The sequence below is a fragment of the Scyliorhinus canicula genome, chromosome 9, assembly GCF_902713615.1.
Source record: "Scyliorhinus canicula chromosome 9, sScyCan1.1, whole genome shotgun sequence".
In the NCBI taxonomy this organism is placed as follows: domain Eukaryota; kingdom Metazoa; phylum Chordata; class Chondrichthyes; order Carcharhiniformes; family Scyliorhinidae; genus Scyliorhinus; species Scyliorhinus canicula.
The window spans coordinates 122,322,870-122,341,095 of NC_052154.1; the positions used below are offsets into that span (position 1 = coordinate 122,322,870).

Below are 18,226 nucleotides of genomic sequence, written 5' to 3' on the forward strand. Positions count from 1 at the left end.
CGCTTGACAAGTCCCAAAAGAAGTGCTTGTTAGGTGAATTGGACATTCTGAATTCTCGCTCTGTATACCCGAACAGGCGCCGGAGTGTGGTGACTCGGTGATTTTCACAGTAACTTCATTGCAGTGTTAATGTAAGCCTACTTGCGACAATAATAAAGTTTATTATTATTAGAAAGGAATTGAACTTTTATTTGAAGAGGAAGAATGGCAGGGTTACCAGAACAGTGGGAGAATGGCACTAAGTGAAATGCTCTTTCAGAGAGCCGGTGCACTGTGGGCCGAATGGCCTCACTAATAACAATTTTGTGATTCTGAAAATGAAAAACTGCAAAGAAAATAGATACAAAATTGTATGAATTTGCTGAACTCAGTGTTGCGTCTGGACAGCTGGCAAGTGCCGAACTGAAAGCTGAGATGCGTTTCCTTGAGCTTGTATTGAGCTTTGTTGGAGTAATGCAGGAGGTCAAGAACAGAGAATAGCAAGGGGCAGGATTTAAAATGCGTACATAATGGAATGTTCTGCAAAGTGGTCACCCAATCTGCGCTGATCTCCCAAATATAGAGCAGGCCCCATTATGAAAGGCGAATTTTAAACTTGCAGGTGTTCCTTGCTGGAATTATGCCTTTCAGTCTCCTCAAACTAAAAAAAAATACAGCCTCACTGTAACAATGCACAATGTTTTTATTGCTTTCATCAATGCTGGTGAATATGGGAAACCATTTGTGACTCTGTAAGATACTGTTTGTGATACTGCACTGCTGTCTGCAACTCACTGCTCGGAGGATGACTCATCCACAATCCCAGAAATCAATTGGGGTATAACTGCATTTCTGCAGTTTTGTAACTGTACACAGTGACCTTGAAAAATAATAAATAGGGAGTCAGAATAAGGATCTCCGCAATATTCAAAATTGGCTGTCAAATTGAATCATATTCTCGACATTTTTTGTCAATCTCTCCTTAACACTCACAATGACAGAATTACATGTTTTATTAATAAAATTGGTTGGTGTTATAATCACCCACAGCCTGACAGCAGTGGTAGATTCCAATTCTCCAGCTCATAGCTGGCTCTCCAATATACCTCCTCCTTCCTATCTTGGTTGTATTGATCCAGCATCTTCAGACATTAGGCCCAGCTTTTTGCAGTGAGGTCGAAGGACTGTGGACGTCACAGGGTTGCAGCAAAGGAGCAGGCTTATGGTTGTGATTCCAGGTTGTGATCGAAGGAAAAGCAGAGCTGAAACGAGCAGGTAGGATGGCTTAATTAGACTTTGATCTGCTAGTGCCTGGTAATAATGGAAAACTGCATTACATTGTCTTCAGATCTGGATGGATGTAATTTAGCTAACAGAGGTCAGTCAGGCTGCTGGATTTCCACAGAGAAGCAGGCTGAATGTGGGGGAAGCATTTAATGAATTGAGTTTTAAATAAGGGTAAAATCAACGTAATAAGGCAGCCAGCTGCAATATCCTCCTGCCACAACTATTACAAAGATAAACATTTAAATGCTGTAAATGCAAATTCCCAAATGATTGACTAATTTCACAGAATGTGCTTTTTAACCATTGCTGTGCAGATTAATTTTTTTTTTTGGAAAACTGAAATGATGATTTGTAAGATAATGCTGAGCTAATTGCAATTGAAGTAAAGAGATTTCCACCCTCCCACGCCTCTTCTGACATGCAGAGCAAGACCTAACATACAATATGTTTTTAAATTGTCGACCTTTTGAAAGGACCTTTAAAACGGCTGTGGACAGAGGTCCTCACTATTGCAGGACTTGACCTTGAATGCTTGGGCCATGTTATTAAAGCCCGCTTCAGATCCGTAACACACAGCTGCAGATCCCTTTGCCTTTTGACAGAAATTTGCAGAGAGCTGGGAGTGAGGGAAATTAAGAAAAGACAATGCAAAAGATGCTTTTTACTCAGTGAATAATGAATAATGAATGTCAATGAGCACTCTAATGCTGTTCGCAATGTTTAAAGGTTGTGACTCATGGGGAGAATTGCTTGATGGACCACATTTGGACATTTGCAGTTCGTCAAATCCAATTTCCATTGGACAGTTAGGCAAACATAATATATTAACAAATCATTGGATGAGATTTTAGGACCATGCCTTAATGTGGGTTTCAGGACGACAATATTGTGACTTGTGATCTGGTGCATTCCCTGACAGACTGACGCTAGCCTTGTCAGCTTGCCCACTATTACCATAAAGCAGAGTAGGCCATTGTTAAGCGGGGCTGCCTCTCACCAGCAAACTCTCAAAGTAAGGCTGGTTGATAGGGAGTAGGCCATTTTTAGCCCATAGTCTAATTAACTCTCATTCCCCTGTGTTATGAACATTGACTGATTAAATAATTAAATGCACAGTTGAAGCATGTTTTCGCCCTTGACCTACTTATTACTCTAATAAGAACAACGTATTGGGGTGGTATGGTGGCACAGTGGTTAGCACTACTGCCTTGAAGTGCCAGGGACCCGGGTTTGATTCCGACCTTCGATGACTGTGTGGAGTTTGCACTCCTCCCCGTGTTTGCATGGGTTTCCTCCGGTTGCTCCGGTTTCCTCCCAAAATCTAAAGATGTGCAGGTTAGGTGAATCGACCATGCTAAATTTATCCTTAGTATCCAAAAGGTTAGTTGGGGTTATGGGGATAGGGCAGGGTGTGAGCCCAGGTAGGGTGTTCCTTCAGAGGTAGATACAGACTTTATGGACCAAATGGCCTCCTTCTGCACTGTAAGGATTCTGTGGTAACTTTGTTTCTGCAAATCTTGTACTCCCTTCAGCATTGGTGGAGATGGAATGTGGGTGGCACATCCATCAAAAGGAAGATTGTGGTCCCAAATCCGAGAACTCAATTACCAAAGGCATCTCTCTGTGTTGAGCTGAAGACCGTAGTTATAGGGGAATGGGTTATTACAATCAAACAAAGGGTACTTGGGGAATATAGATACAATTACCAAAAGCCTGCTAAGTTGAGGTCAGCATCCAAAGTATGGTTCAGCAATGATCCCCTAGGTCACGTACAATAGCTGTTGGCTGTGATAGTCATCGTCGGTGAAATGCAAATGGATTTGCTGTTTTAAGTATAAAATTGTGGTACCTGTTACCTAACCTTCAGGAATTCAAACCTACACTTGTTAGCAAGTGACTGTCTTCCTCTCGGGGGGGGGGGGGGGGGGGGGGGGGGAGGGTTCTTTATGGCCAATTTGGTTGCAAGAAGTAATGGGAGACTGGAATAGTATTGATCCAACATAAAAGACAAGGTACCTGAGCCAAGTGGATCTGCAGTACTCATAGTTGATGCTTGGCAGCAAGCCTGGTTCATCCCCATCTTCACTGGATTGTGTTGTAAAAGCCCCATTTTAACCAGAGCAAGAACAAAACTGAGCAGTTAAGAAAAGCATACTGCACACTGTGGGATGGAATTGTGGCTGGGAATTGTTACGTATTAGTCACTCTCATTAGAAGCCTTGTGAGGAAGCAGGAGCCAAGGAGGTAAATTAGAATTACACCCACAAGCAAAGCTAACAGGCTCTCATTTCACTTTTAACAGACAGGGAGCTGTTGCTGCAGCCAGTGGGAGGTACATTTCCAAGTCCAAATGACAGATCCCAAGCCTAACAATAATGGATATTCAGCAAAAGGACCAGTTATGAGTCACATATCAATCACATGTCAAACATCCCCTCTTGTAAACAGATATTTTACCTGATTGCTCTGCATAGAATATATTTGTTCTGAAAGGTTATTTGTGATAGACTAGACTAGTTTGTGCCAATTCAATGCAAAGTTATCAGCATGTACATCCTCGATGTTTATAGTTCGGAAGCTCACCCATCAAAACAAGAACACAAAATGTACTTTCAGAAGGATGAACATTTTTTGATAAATGATGAATGGGTGTGTAAAAAAGTGATTTGATTTACTGAGGTAAAAATTCAGGCTGTGCCTTAAGCAAGGACCTGAGGATTGATGGAACTTTGGGCTTCATCAACATACTGGGGTGAGCTACCATTGTTATTTGCACTCACATAAACCATTCGCCCAATTGGAGAATCCAATTTTAAGGTTGTTTCTTTAACTGACAGTTGCTCTCGAGTCCTATGAGTTGGGGTTGTAATAAGCTACATGGGTGGTGATTTAGGGCAGTGGGGTGGTCCGAGGAATCCTGATGTGTATCATGTGGGCGGGGGTGGAGAAAACACTCCTGCTCCCCTGGATCCACAGAAAGAGTTTTTAAAAAAAAATTCCATACTTTTAATGGCTAGCTCTGGGGACAGCTAAAGAATCCTAAACAGGGAAAGTTTGAAACTTGCCTGACTTGTCAGGAATTCATTTCCTGAAAGGGCCCTGAGCAAGAAATAGACCTCCCCCACCCTTGCACCCCTTCCGTAGTCAGCATATTTGAGGGGCTGAAAGGCAATTCTTGGAACACATCTTTGACAACTAAAAGACGGTCCCCATGAATCTAGCAATGCAGATTGGGTGCAGTGTATTCTAATGCTAAAATAGTACAATTTTCACAATTTAATACCAAAGTAAGTGGGCTGAGATTGGCTAACCTCATTCCACAATGATAGAACTCTCACAGACTTAAACTGCATCAATCTGATCAAATCAAGCTCCAGAGATGGAAAGCCAGTATTAAAACCACTTCATCATTCAGAGGAGAATGACTCTTCCTTTTGCTTTCCTCCCCATTCTCTTTGTATGAAATGCCCAAGTCCCATTTGATGCTAAACTGTCATCTCACCTGTGCCACATTCGATGTAAATTTTGTACGTAATAAATACTTCCATTTTGAAGATTGATTCTAAACGCTCATATGACCGGGACAAGGATGAGTTGGTTTTTTGGGACCAAGGGCAGGTGTATTAGGTGCTCAGGGAGCCCAGCAAACCATGTCCACATGTTCTGGGCATGCCCAGCGCTGGGGGAATTTTGGAAGGGTGTAGCAAGGACGGTATCGAGGGTGGTAGGATCCAGGGTCAATCCAGGCTGGGGACTCGCAATATTTGGGGTTGCAGTGGAGCCGGGAGTGCAGGAGGCGAAAGAGGCCGGTGTTCTGGCCTTTGCGTCCCTAGTAGCCCGGCGGAGGATTCTTCTTCAGTGGAAGGATGCGAGGCCCCCAAGCGTGGAGGCATGGGTCAACGATATGGCGGGGTTTATTAAATTGGAGAGGGTGAAATTTCCCCTAAGGGGGTCATTGCAAGGGTTTTCAGGCGATGGCAACCATTCCTAGATCTCCTGGCAGAACGGTAAAAACAAAAGGTCAGCAGCAGCAACAACCCGGTATGGGGGGGGGGGGGGTCTCTTTGTTTTTGTTTTGGGTTGAATATCTGTTTTTTGCCAATGACGGGCGTTAATTTATTGTTTCTCTTTTGTATTTAGGGGGGGGGGGGTGTTCTGTTTCTTTTTGTTCTTAGAATGTTCTGTTATTGTTTTCTTTTTTGTGAAAATGTGAAAATTTGAATAAAAATTATTTTTAAAAAAAAGATTGATTCTAAATATGTGAACACTAGAATAACTTACAAAATGCTTATCTATTTTACTAAATAGTAACAATTAATATGAACTATACAAATATTTATATTGATTCATTAGAAAATTGCATTTATTGGTTGCATCTATGAAATGAAATTCACTTATTGTCACAAGTAGGCTTCAAATGAAGTTACTGTGAAAAGCCCCTAGTCACCACATTCCGGCACCTGTTCGGGGAGGTTGTTACGGGAATCAAACCATGCTGCTGGTTTGCCTTGGTCTGCTTTCAAAGCCAGCTATTTAGCCCAGTGAGCTAAACAGCCCCGGATTTTGGCACAAGTTCTAATTACTGCACATTATGAATCAGAGAATCCTACAACACAGAAGAAGGCCATTTGGAAAATCATGCCTGTGCCCACATTCAGTACAATTCTACAGTGCTCCTTTCTCCTAAAAAACGTTTTATTTCAAATGTTTATTCACTTCCCTTCAAAAAGCTATCTTCTGCTTCTGTCACAGTTTGTGAAAGGACATTCCCTGACCTAACAACTCTTTTTTGTAATGCATATTCACTGAACTGCTTCCTTTACTCTTTTGATGATGATCTTACAATTACATCCTCTGGTTACCAACTCACGGCCCAGTGGATATAGTTTTCCCAATTTATCTTATCACTCTATATAATTCTCAATATCTCCCTCAGTCCTCTTAACCTCCTATGTCCTGTTATCTCTCTTTTCATAACTGAAGTCTCTCATTCTTGGCATCAGCCCAGTGAATCTCTTCAGAAACCCCTCAAGCCTGATGTCTCTCCTTAACTAGGGTCTCCCTACAGAACAGGGCACAATTTTATAACTGCAATCTTTTTATTTAGTTTATTATGAATAATAATCTTTATTAGTGTCACAAGTAGGTTTACATTAACACTGCGGTGAAGTTACTGTGAAAATCCCCTAGTTGCCACACTCCGGCGCCTGTTCAGGTACACTGAGGGAGAATTCAGAAAGTCCAATTAACCTAACAAGCACGTCTTTGGGACTTGTTGGAGGAAACCGGAGCACCCGGAGGAAACCCATGCAGATACAGGGAGAACATGCAGACTTTGCAGACAGTGACCCAAGCTGTGAATCAAACCTGGGACCCTGACGCTGTGATGCAACAGTGCTAACCACTGTGCTACCGTGCCGCTGTTTTTTGCACTACACTTCACTATTTGTAAAAAAAAGTAGGATCCCATAGACTTTTTTAACAGCTTTGATTTGACAGCATAAGTCACATTTAAATGCTGTAGAGAAACTGTTTTTACCTAATGTGGGCTGAAATGATTTGCCAGTGGCTTAGCAGATAATGCAGCACATGGTGTGACCCACAGATCAGAAGAGTTCCAAGTTTGATCCCTACTCTGTGCCGAATAGCCATCACTACAATTGCCTCAAGAATTCTTGTAAGTAAAGTTGTTTACAATTTCTGCTGATGATTCTTGTCTGATAATCCCAATTAGAAAGTGTACAAATGCACTCATTGAGCCGGTGGTGTGGTGGTATTATTGCTGGACTAGTCATCCAGAGACCTGGGGCAACCTGCTGGGGACATGGGTTCGAATCCCACCATGGCAGATGGTAAATTTCAATTTTAATAAAATTCTGGTATTAAAAAACGAAACCATTGTTAATTGTTGTAAAAAACAAACATCTGTTTCATTAATGCCGTTCTGAGAAGGAAATCTGCCATTCTCATCTGGTCTGACTGACATGGGAAGTCAAATCCACAGCAATGTGTTTGACTCTTAAATGGCCTAGCCAGCCACTCAGTTGAAGGGCAATTAGGGATGGACAGTAAATGCTTGCCTAGCCAGTGACACCCACATCCTGTGAATAAACAAAAAATTCAAATGAGGACAGGGCCACGCTTGCATTTTGCCTGCTGCTGTTTAATGCCGAGGCTCAAATGCAAAGAATACCCCCTTAAGTACTGGAGGATTACTGATCCCCATGGAGCTGTGCAGTAGTACTGGCAGACTTCAACAGAATTGGAGGGGATTTAAAAGCTATTACAATCAGTGAAATGAAATAATTAAAGTTTTAAAAGATACATTTGAGTGTCAAAGATAATTGTATATATTTATCAATGGACCAAACTAATTTTTGCACTCAGTAAATCACAGAATCTTACAGCACAGAAGGAGACCTTCCAGCCCATCGTGTTGGTGCTGGCACTTTCAAAGAGCTATCAATTCCCTCCACCCTCCCTGTTCTTTCCCTATAGTTCTGCAAAAGTTGACTTTTCAGGTATCTGTTCAATTCCCTTTTGAAATGTGCTACTGAATTCTCTTTCATCATTTTTTTTCAGACCACATCAATGCACTGCATAAAGGAATCACTCCTTAGCCCCCCCCCCCCCCCCCCCCCCCCCCCCCCCCCCCCCCCCCCCCCCCAAGGCGCGTTTGTCAATTATCTGTGTCCATGGTTACCGGCCCTCTTGCCATGATTCATCTACTCCATCAAAGCTCCTCATTATTTTAATCACCTCCATTAAATTGCCACTGAAAGTTCTCTGCTCTAAGCACTGTTGTTCTGACTGATTGTTCTATTTGCTCTTTTAAGGTTGTTCCATCGAGACTGTGGAATATGAGAATTGAAGAGATAACTGAAAAGGAGATTTGTTCATTTACGATGAATACATTTTAAAAAGACCATCTGATAATTTTGCCTTTGTAGATTGGAAAATACTGAAAAGCACTATCGCAGTGCTGCTGAGATTCGCCCGGAGAGGGAGAGTTTGAAAGGAAGCTTGAAGGCAGTCATGGAAACGAGAAACAGATCCAAGGCAGAAGCTAAGGAGTCCCCCAAGGTTTCCACATTGAAAACCAGCACCGCGGCTGGGGATAAGAAAGAATTTACCAGCAAACCACCCGAACCCACTCACACCCCTAAGAAACCAGCCGCAGAGGCTACTGCAGCCAGTGAACCGAAGTCCACAGGGGATAACTCAGTAACACCACCCGACAGCACCTCAGAAAGCAAGAAGACCACGGGCGCCCAACCAGAAGGCCAGGATAACAAGGAAGAGTCTTCTGAAGGCCAGCCCAGCAATTTCTTTGAAAACATGAAGCCATATATACTGGGAGGAGCTGCCATCACAGCCCTCGCAGTCCTTGTAGGCGTGGTTTTCATACTGCACAAGAAATAAGAAAGTGTATAAAGTTGTATATCAATGCTGGTTATTTTCTGCATGTGTGTACATTGGAGGAAATACCTTCCAGCCCCTAAATAAGTAATTGTACAACTGTGTTCACCCCTCTAAGTCTTGGTTTAAAGTGATGGTATTTAACTCAGTGTCCATACGCATTGAAAAACTTTTGAATTAATCTGTATATTGTAAAAGTTTCCTCCCACCCACACCTCCATCGCCACCTTGTACAGAGCTTATAGCAATGTAAAACGGGCCACACTTGTTCCCATGCTAGCTTCCCAGTAAAACTTTTCACACACTGTAGATTCCCCCCTATAAGCATTGAGTGTATATCTTATATTCTAGTAGGAAGCCTTGTAAAAGTAGCCGACTCCCTTGTAGCAAATAAAATGAGATGTATTTCAGCAGCATGTAAACCAATTTTTTTTCCCCCGGGGCCCAACTCACATCTAAACGTCTCCCTTTTGCTATAACCATCAGTGACAGCAACTGCACCAAAATAAAAACACCTTTAATTGGATCATGGCGATGATCAGAGGTACCAAGGTTATGAGATAAAAAGGGAAGGCAAAAAGGAAGTGATGTGATGAAAGCAATAAATCCAAGTTCCACTCCGAACTCCCATTCCTTCTAGAACTTACTAGTAGATTCTCTGTGTGATTTGTTCTTGGGCCCACGAGAGTATTTAATTAAACTAATGATGTCACATTTATTTTGACTTAAAACAAGCGTATACATGCAATAAAAAGCTAAGTTTAAAAAAGAACAAATTACTAGTTGGAAGTTGATAATAGATAGAGTAGCTGTGCACAGTGTGACCCAGGCGGCTATTAATGTACCCATCTCTCCTATACCCACATACTCTGGACACTGCTTGTTATTTTAAGTGTTGTATCAGCTTTTAATTGAGCAGTAAGGTTGGCTAACAGATGTGTTGTATGTGGACTACATGTCTTTACTCTGTACATAATAAACGAGCTGCTATTTGTCAGAATTTAATGTCTGGCTCCCCTGTTGCTCTAAGGAATGTGATTCAATAAATTAACATTTCTGGAGGTCAGGTGTGATGTGTTGGTTTGCAGGATGCCATTCCACTCAGGTGGGGCAAACCCAGCTTTAGCTCCTTTTCTTTAGTTGTCATCAGTAAGTTACATATGTTTGTGACTGTATGGTTTTATATCGCAGAACGTGTGGGAGGATATATTGCCTGATTAGGCTTGTTGGCACTGGTCACTGCCGGTGGCAACAGGGTTACTTGAGGGTTGAGATTTTGAGGGTAACTTTCACCTCACCTGCCCAGGTGGGTTGGGGTGGATTTCCATTTTGCACTCAGTCCTATATAATCCCCATCAAAAATGGGCAGCTGCCTGCAATTCGCCCAGTAGGTTAAATTTGGATTCTTCCCGCTGAGTCGTATGAAGAACAGGAACACCTCAGGCCTGATCTTTGGCCCATTCTGAGTTGGCTGATCTCAGCTGGACTGGAGATTGGGGCACTACAATCGATCTCCTGGGCAAGGAGGAGAATAATCAGTCATGATTCGCTTCCCTCCAGCAGGATCCAGTGACCACTAATGGAAAGTGCACAGATATGCATATTGAATGAGAATTGGATCACTTTTCAATGAATCAACCGTCTGCTGTCATTCAGTATCTAACCACAAATAGGAACAATGTCCTCTATTAGCTCACCTGGCAACAACACTTCATCTACATTTAGATGGTGTGAGGTGATGCATTTTGGGAGGGCTTACAAGACAAGGGAATACACAATGAATGGTAGAATGCGAGGAGGTACAAAGGACCAGAGGGACCTTGGGCTGCATGTCCAAAGATCCCTGAAGACAGCAGGACAGGTAGATAAGGTGGTTCAAAAGGCATATGGGAGACTTGCCTTTATTAGTAGAATAGACGAGCAAGGAGGTTATGATGGAACAGTATAAAATGCTCATTAGATCACAACTAGAGTACTCTTGCAGTTCTGGTTGCCACACTATCGGAAGAATGTGATTACACTAATAAGAGTGTAGAGGAGATTCACCAGGATTTTAGCAAATTACTGCGGATGCTGGAATCTGAAATCAAAAGAGAAGCTTTGACAAACGGTCATCTGGACTCGAAACATTAGCTCTTTTCTTTCCCTACAGATGCTGCGACACCTGCTGAGATTTTCCAGCATTTTCTCTTTTGGTTTCACCTTTGCCTGGTCTGGAATGTTTCAGTGAAGAGGGACTGGTTAGGCTGGGGTTGTTCTCCTTAGAGCAGAGAAGGCTGAAGGGGAACCTAATTGAAATGTATAACATTATGAAGATATAGATATGATAGATAGGAAGAAGCTTTTCCCAGTAGGAGAGGGGTCAGTAACCAGGGAGTATAGATTTAAGGTAATGGGCAGAAGGTTTAGAGGGGATTTGAGGAAAAACCTTTTCATCCAGAGGGTGGTGGGAATCTGGAACTCACTGCCAAAAAGATGGTAGAGCCGTAAACCCTCACGACATTTAAGAAGCATTTAGTTGAGTACTTGAAACGTCATAGCATACAAGGCTGTGAACCAAGTTCTGGAAACTGGGATTAGAATACATGGCCAGCGCAGACACGATATGCTGAAGAGCGTCTCTGTGCTGGCAAAGACCATGGACACAATTTTCCAACTGCGCTGCTCTCAAGTGAGAGCACACCGTGGCAGGTAGATGCCGGGAGAGGTCACCTGCAGGCTTCCTGGCAGCTTTTATGTTTCATGGGATATACCAAAGTCTGGCGTGGCATTGGAATCAGAATCCCACCCAAAAGGGGCGTGACCAAATGGAGCAGGCCTATGTAAGTTTTCAACCTACGCAGGAAGGCTTAACCGGGATGTACCAGCCTTCCCGGGGAGGCTGCAGCCCGGTGCCATTCAGTACTGGTAGACACACACGTGGACCAGGTAGAATGGCACGGGGGGGGGGTCTCCCAGGCTATCAGAGGCCCCTAGGTAGTCGGGGAAAGTGCATGCTGACTCCCTGGTTCTCCCCTGGAATGCGGGCACCTTGGCACTGCCCAGCTGGCAGGAGCACTGCCAGGATGCCAGTGCAAGGGTGCCAGCATGGCACTGCCAAGGGTCAGGGCCTGAGGGGGGACATGCTCATGAAAGAAAGGTGGAGGAGAGTATGAAGGGTGGGGGTGCAAGGCAGGTAAGTATGGGTCTCAGAGAGCTTGGGGTGTGATGGGTGGCGATGCTGTAAGGGGTGTTGGGGGTCCTGAAGAGGGGGAGCCAAGTTACTAAGACAGAGCTAGATAGGTTTTTGATCAATAAGGGGCTCAGGGGTTATGGGGAGGAGGCAGGAGAATGGGGATGAGAAACATATCATCCATGATTGAATAGCAGCGCAGACTCGATGTGCCGAATGGCCTAATTCTGCTCCTATGTCTTATTGGGCACCCAGGGACGTCCTCATTTGTGTGGGGGTGTGGGGTAATGCCCATGTGTGTGGGGGGTGACATTGCCCATGAGTGGGGTTGTGGACGACCCACAAGCTTACTTAGAGATCAGGACAACCTTTGATAATGGCAGCCCGATCTCTGAGTTCAGCTCTCCAGTGCATAAACAAATTCTAGGTGTGGGCGAAAATGGTGAGAAACTCCCCATGGCCCAAAGAAGTGACGAAGGGTGCGATTCTCTTGTTTCGCTGTCACTCGTGCAAAGTGAGGCTGGTAAATAGCGTGAGAGGCTGAAAAACGAGTGCACCAAACCATTTGCGATACAATCGCCCTGCTCCCATAGGCAAAATCAGGATCTCGCCGTAGTGTGGCAAAAAAACATTTATCACCGCTTAAGCCGTATTTCATGCTATTAACGAAAGCCACCCCATATCTAATGGCCTCTCATGATTCAGTGGCCTGCCCAGCAAGTGATCACGCTGGCGCCAATTAGTACTCTTTTCGAAAAATGTGAATCTGGCAGCTGGCCTGCTGCGCGGGGAGCCGAGAGGGTGAGGAGCCATCTTCGTTCACAGGCAGTGGGCCTGGGGGCACTGGATATGCTGACCCTGTGCTCGGGGGCTCAATCGGGGGGTCAATCGGGGGGGGGGTGCATTCCTGGTTGGGGGTGGGCTGCCATGGGGGTGGCTTGGGCTGGGGGTTGTGAACCCTGCAGGGCGGTGGGGGGCAGGGGGCCGGACGTGCGCAGGTCCGCCATGCCAACCCTGGGACCGTGTGTTCCTGTGCCAGGGGAAACCCAGCCCCTCCCTGTCTGCCCAACCAACAATCCGGAACTCCCACTGATCGCAGAAGCCTATGGCCGAGCAGCTGAAGGCTAATGCTAATCGGAAATTGGCAATCGTGGTTAAGTGAGCATTTCAAACATCCCAAATGGGCCATGTAGCTTGTATGGCTCATTGCCTCGCAGCCCAATCATACACTGATGCCTGGACACTGTGCTTGAACACTGCGGGAGGCAGCAGCCAGTCTTCAATCACCCAGGGATAGGCCCCTGCCCTGGGCATATGTCCGACGCTGGGTATGCATGGGCAGGGTGTGTTGGGTGGGGGACCGGTGGAGGGTCATGTCTGGGAGGATGGGGCATGGGATTGATAGGTAGCCCGTATTGCAGAACAAAGAGCCAGAGGCGTCTTGCTGGTTGTGTTGAGGATATTCTAATGTTCTTCGTATAAGTGTGCACCAGTACCCCACTATCCCGATGGTGCCACGCCATTATCCCGATGATGCTGCCCCACTATCCCCACCCTCCCCCCAATGCACACTCCAATCCGTACCCCACCTACCCCAGTGCTTACCCCCACCTGCTGCCAGTGCCCTCAGTGCCTTCCTTACTCCACTGCTACGTCTAGGTGTGTCCCCAGGATACACATCAGAGCTGAAGGCAGCCAGCTGTTTACCATGTCCCGTGGCCTTCGATGGCCCTGGTGGGCATCCCTTGGGGGCTCTGGGGCCAGGTGCCGCCCTGTTCCGGTTGTTGGCTGTGAGACACAGCCTCATCAGAGGGGTGGAACTTGGGGGAGCTGGTGGCCACCATCGCCAGTCCATAGGGTCGGCCCAGGTTGCCACCCAGTACCCTCCTCCCAGTCAGTGCCCATACTGCCCTGGGGTTCACCTCGGCAGGGATGGGCAGCTGGATAGCGCCCTGGTTGCCGCTGCATCATCTGGCTCTGCCGGCCCTGGTGGTTCCCCTATTTCTGCACCATTGTGTTGACACCCTCGACGATGCTCCTCAGTGACTGAGCCATACTCTGCAGTGACCCGGCAATGCCCACCTGCGACTGGGGCAAGCTCCACAGCGCCTTGGCCATTCCCATCTGAGAGCGGGACATGTCCCGCAGAACCTCATCAAGGTCAGCCTGGTACTGGGTCACGTCCTCCATCGCTTTGGACTCAATCTACCAAGGCCCTCAGCCATGGCTATCACTCCTTGGACACCTTCACTAGTGTTGCTGACGTCGTGCACCAGGCTCTCCACTGCAGTTGGCACCCTAGCATTGTTGGCCTCGGTGCTATGCATTGTTGGTGACATCTCCTGTGCCCGTAGCCTCTGGGACTCCTCCAATCGGCCACGTAGCTGCTGAAGTGTCGCTGACATCCCCCTCTGAATGTCCCGGACATACCCTAACGTCTCCATCAGCTCCAGGTAAACTTGTTCCATAGGCTCAGCATCAGGCTGGGACCCAGCTAGGTCCTGGGATCCAGCAGACTTCTGACTGCTGTCTTACCTGGGCACCACTGCATCAGCAACTGTGCGGTGCTCACCAGATTGTGCCCCAGAAGCCTGTCCACTAACATTTCCCATCGAGGTGTGTCTCTGTGCTGGTGGAGGGTGGGGATGACAGCTGCGATGCATCGACTGTGGCATCCTCAGAGCTCTCCTCCGAGTTGGTCTCATGGTAGGTGGATGGACCGGTGTCGTCGACTGGAGGACCTGTGGGGGGATGAACATGTAGTCAATGGGAGGGATGGGTCAGTCTGTAAGGTAATAACAACTCATGTTTGACAGGTCCTCTGGGTGGGGGAAAAGGGATGATGGTGCAAGGTAAAAGGAAATGGAAATGGGACAAGTAAAGAAACAAAAGATGGGCCTAGCTGGGAAATAATAGCATCATTACCAAAGGCTGCTGTCTGCAAAACTGGGAGCTCTGGGTCATGATATTGTTGCAACTCAAACTTAGGCCAACTGGCATTACAGACAAAATGCTCAAACTTTCAAATTATTGTACAAAATTCTCCTTTATTGTACCTTATCCAGTTGCCCCAAAAGTAACAAAACTTCACCATAAAGTGTTTGAGAAGCTCTGATACACACAGTATCAAAGCTCTGTTCTACAAAACATATCAAAACCCACGGCTTGGACTTAAATACCATCTGTTAAGAGGCGAGGTAATCAGACTCCTTCTTGGTGGATCCCAAAGTCCTTTCTGGGTCTTGCACCCAGGGCTCGGCTTCTTATGGCCGTTATTACTGCAGGTTACCCTTCAGAAGTCTATTTTTATCTCCGTTTCATACAGATCTTGCCCATTCGTCCAGTCATGTACTCACAGGACAGCACTGGTCATGAAAGGTCGAAGAGTCGTGATTCACTCAGGGGTTGTAATTTTCTCAGGGGCACCACACACAAGGGTCTGTGTTCAATCATTTGTTTGTTCACAGCATAGAAACAGCAGCTATCCACTCAGCTCCTATGCTCACTCCCTCACTGAACCTACTGCTCTTCACTGCAGACACCCCCACTAGTTATGTTGCTTATGCTGATGCCTTTTTAACCATCAGGCTTTGCTGGTGTCTTTACCAATACCCGTCAGGCTACAATACAAAATTGTTGAACTTAATACAGAAAGCTATTTAATACTTAACAAAAAGATTAAGTGCTCCTCTGACTTCCATCCGATATTACCTTATCAGAGGGAGTGCTACACTGACATGGGTGCGAGCTTTCAAATGAGAAGTTAAATCAAAGTCCTGCCTGCCCTCTCAGGTGAGTGCAAAGGATTCCATGGCATTATTTCAAAGAAGAGCAGAGGAGCTTGTCTTGGTGTCCTGGTTAATATTTATTTTTCAACCGATATTACTAAAAAAACAGATTATCTGGACATAACCTGCTGCTGTTTGTGTAACCTTGCTGTGTGCAACTTGGCTGCTATCTTTCCTGCATTACAAAAGTGACTGCAATTCACTGAAATTGTGAAATACGCCATCCACATGCAAATTCTTGCTTCTTTTATCGTGTTTTCCCTACATTTTCTTTTCGAAGGTATTCCTGCCGGTTGGGATTAGTGGCGTTATTAATAGGGTGCACCACTTTTCAGGATTGCTACTGATAATGTAATGAAGGGCATTTTATCCTTCAGCTGAGAAGTATTATTAATACACTGAAAGTGTAGAGTCAAACCGGACATCTGTCAGATAGATTTAGTGGCATACTGCATGCCTTCATTAAATAGGCATTAAAACCTTCTAGATTCATTTGCAAGCATTCATTATCTTTTTTTTTAAATAATTTTTATTTGAATTTTTTACAGAAAATATAAAAATATAACAACAAGTAATAATATGCAACTAACTGCCCCATAACACCCACAAATCCCCCAAACTGTAACATCACATGTATCACACTCCCTCCACCCACCCCCCAACAAGAAAACTTAACCATAAATTAAAATTAAATAAATCAAATTTAAATAAAATAAACAAACATAGTCATCGTCTTCCCCCCCCCCCCCCCCCCCCCCCCCCCCCCCCCCCCCCCCCCCCCCCCCCCCCCCCCCCCCCCCCCCGGGTTGCTGCTGCTACTGTCCCAGTACCCTATCGTTGTGCCAGAAAGTCGAGGAAAGATTGCCACCGCTTAAAGAACCCTTGCGCCGATCCTCTCAGGGCGAATTTGACCTTCTCTAGCTTAATGAAGCCCGCCATGTCATTGATCCAGGTCTCCACGCTTGGGGGCCTCGCGTCCTTCCATTGGAGCAAAATCCTTCGCCGGGCTACTAGGGACGCAAAGGCCAGGACACCGGTCTCTTTCGTCTCCTGCACTCCCGGCTCTACCCCAACCCCAAAGATCGCGAGTCCCCATCCTGGCTTGACCCTGGATCCCACCACCCTTTACACCGTCCTCGCCACCCCCTTCCAGAACTCCTCCAGTGCCGGGCATGCCCAGAACATATGGGCATGGTTCGCTGGACTCCCCGAGCACCTGACACACCTATCTTCACCCCCAAAGAAACTACTCATCCTCGTCCCAGTCATGTGGGCCCTATGCAGCACCTTGAATTGAATGAGGCTAAGCCGCGCACACGAGGAGGAAGAATTTACCCTCTCCAGGGCATCAGCCCATGTCCCGTCTTCGATCTGTTCCCCCAGTTCACCCTCCCACTTCGTTTTCAGCTCCTCTACTGACGCCTCTTCTATCTCCTGCATGAGCTTGTAGATATCGGATATCTTCCCCTCCCCGACCCAGACCCCCGAAAGCACCCTGTCACTCACCCCCCTCGCGGGGAGCGCAGGGAATCCCTCTACCTGCCGTCTAGAAAATGCCTTTACCTGCAGTTATCTAAACATGTTTCCCGGAGGGAGCCCAAATTTCTCCTCCAACTCCCCCAGGCTCGCAAACCTTTCGTCGATAAACAGGTCCCTCAGCTGTCTAATGCCCGCTCTGTACCATCCCTGAAATCCCCCATCAATGTTCCCCGGGACGAACCTATGGTTCCCCCTTAATGGAGCGTCCATTGAGCCCCCCACTTCTCCCCTATGTCGCCTCCACTGCCCCCAGATCTTGAGGGTAGCTGGCACCACCGGACTCGTAGTATACCTCGTGGGAGCGAGCGGCCACGCCGCCGTTACCAGGGCCCCCAGGCTTGTATCCCCACAGGACGCTCTCTCCATCCGTTTCCATGCTGCCCCCTCCCCCTCCATCACCCACTTACGCACCATCGACACGTTGGCCGCCCAGTAGTACCCCGAGAGGTTGGGCAACGCCAGCCCCCCCCCATCTCTACCCCGCTCCAAGAAGACCCTCTTCACCCTCGGGGTGCCATGCGCCCAAACAAATCCCATGATGCTGCTGGTCACCCTTTTAAAAAAGGCCCTAGGGATAAAGATGGGCAAGCACTGGAAGAGGAACAAGAACCTCGGGAGAACCGTCATTTTGACGGATTGCACTCTGCCCACCAGCGATAGCGGCACCATGTCCCACATTTTAAATTCCTCCTCCATCTGCTCCACCAGCCTGGTAAAATTAATCTTATGGAGAGTCCCCCAACTCCTGGCCACCTGCACCCCCAGGTACCTGAAACTCTTCACTGCCCTCCTGAAAGGGAGCCTCCCAATTCCCTCCTCTTGATCTCCCGGGTGCACTACAAATACCTCGCTCTTTCCTAAATTTAGCTTATAGCCCGAGAAGCCCCCAAATTCCGCTAACAGCTCCATCACCCCCGGCATTCCCCCCTCTGGGTCCGCCACATATAACAGCAGGTCGTCTGCATACAGCGATACCCGGTGCTCCTCCCCACCCCGCACCAGACCCCTCCATTTCCCTGACTCCCTCAACGCCATGGCCAGC

The 18,226-nt window shown here is 46.6% G+C and overlaps 1 protein-coding gene across 2 annotated transcripts; it reads left to right on the top strand.

Annotated features, from left to right (window-relative positions):
* Positions 1–825: 825 nt before the first annotated feature.
* Positions 826–9,746, top strand: LOC119971653 (soluble NSF attachment protein 29-like). Of its 2 annotated transcripts, XR_005461884.1 has the most exons (3): positions 826–1,254; positions 6,872–6,943; positions 8,103–8,245. XR_005461884.1 is itself a non-coding variant. In XM_038807494.1 (2 exons), exons 1-2 carry the CDS (start codon positions 1,202–1,204, stop codon positions 8,686–8,688), a joined length of 525 nt encoding a protein of 174 aa, XP_038663422.1. In that variant the 5' UTR covers positions 860–1,201; the 3' UTR covers positions 8,689–9,746. The 2 variants fall into 2 exon arrangements, 1 of the variants encoding a protein (XP_038663422.1); XM_038807494.1 differs by lacking the exon at positions 6,872–6,943 and having other exon boundaries at positions 860–1,254; positions 8,217–9,746.
* The last annotated feature ends 8,480 nt before the right edge of the window (positions 9,747–18,226 follow it).

Excerpts from the sequence above, each read along its gene's own strand:
- LOC119971653 (XM_038807494.1), top strand. The coding sequence starts at position 1,202 with ATGGTTGTGATTCCAGGTTGTGATCGAAGGAAAAGCAGAGCTGAAACG. Across the intron at positions 1,255-8,216 it reads AGCAGAGCTGAAACGAGCAG|ATTGGAAAATACTGAAAAGC; the intron begins GTAGGATGGCTT and ends TTGCCTTTGTAG.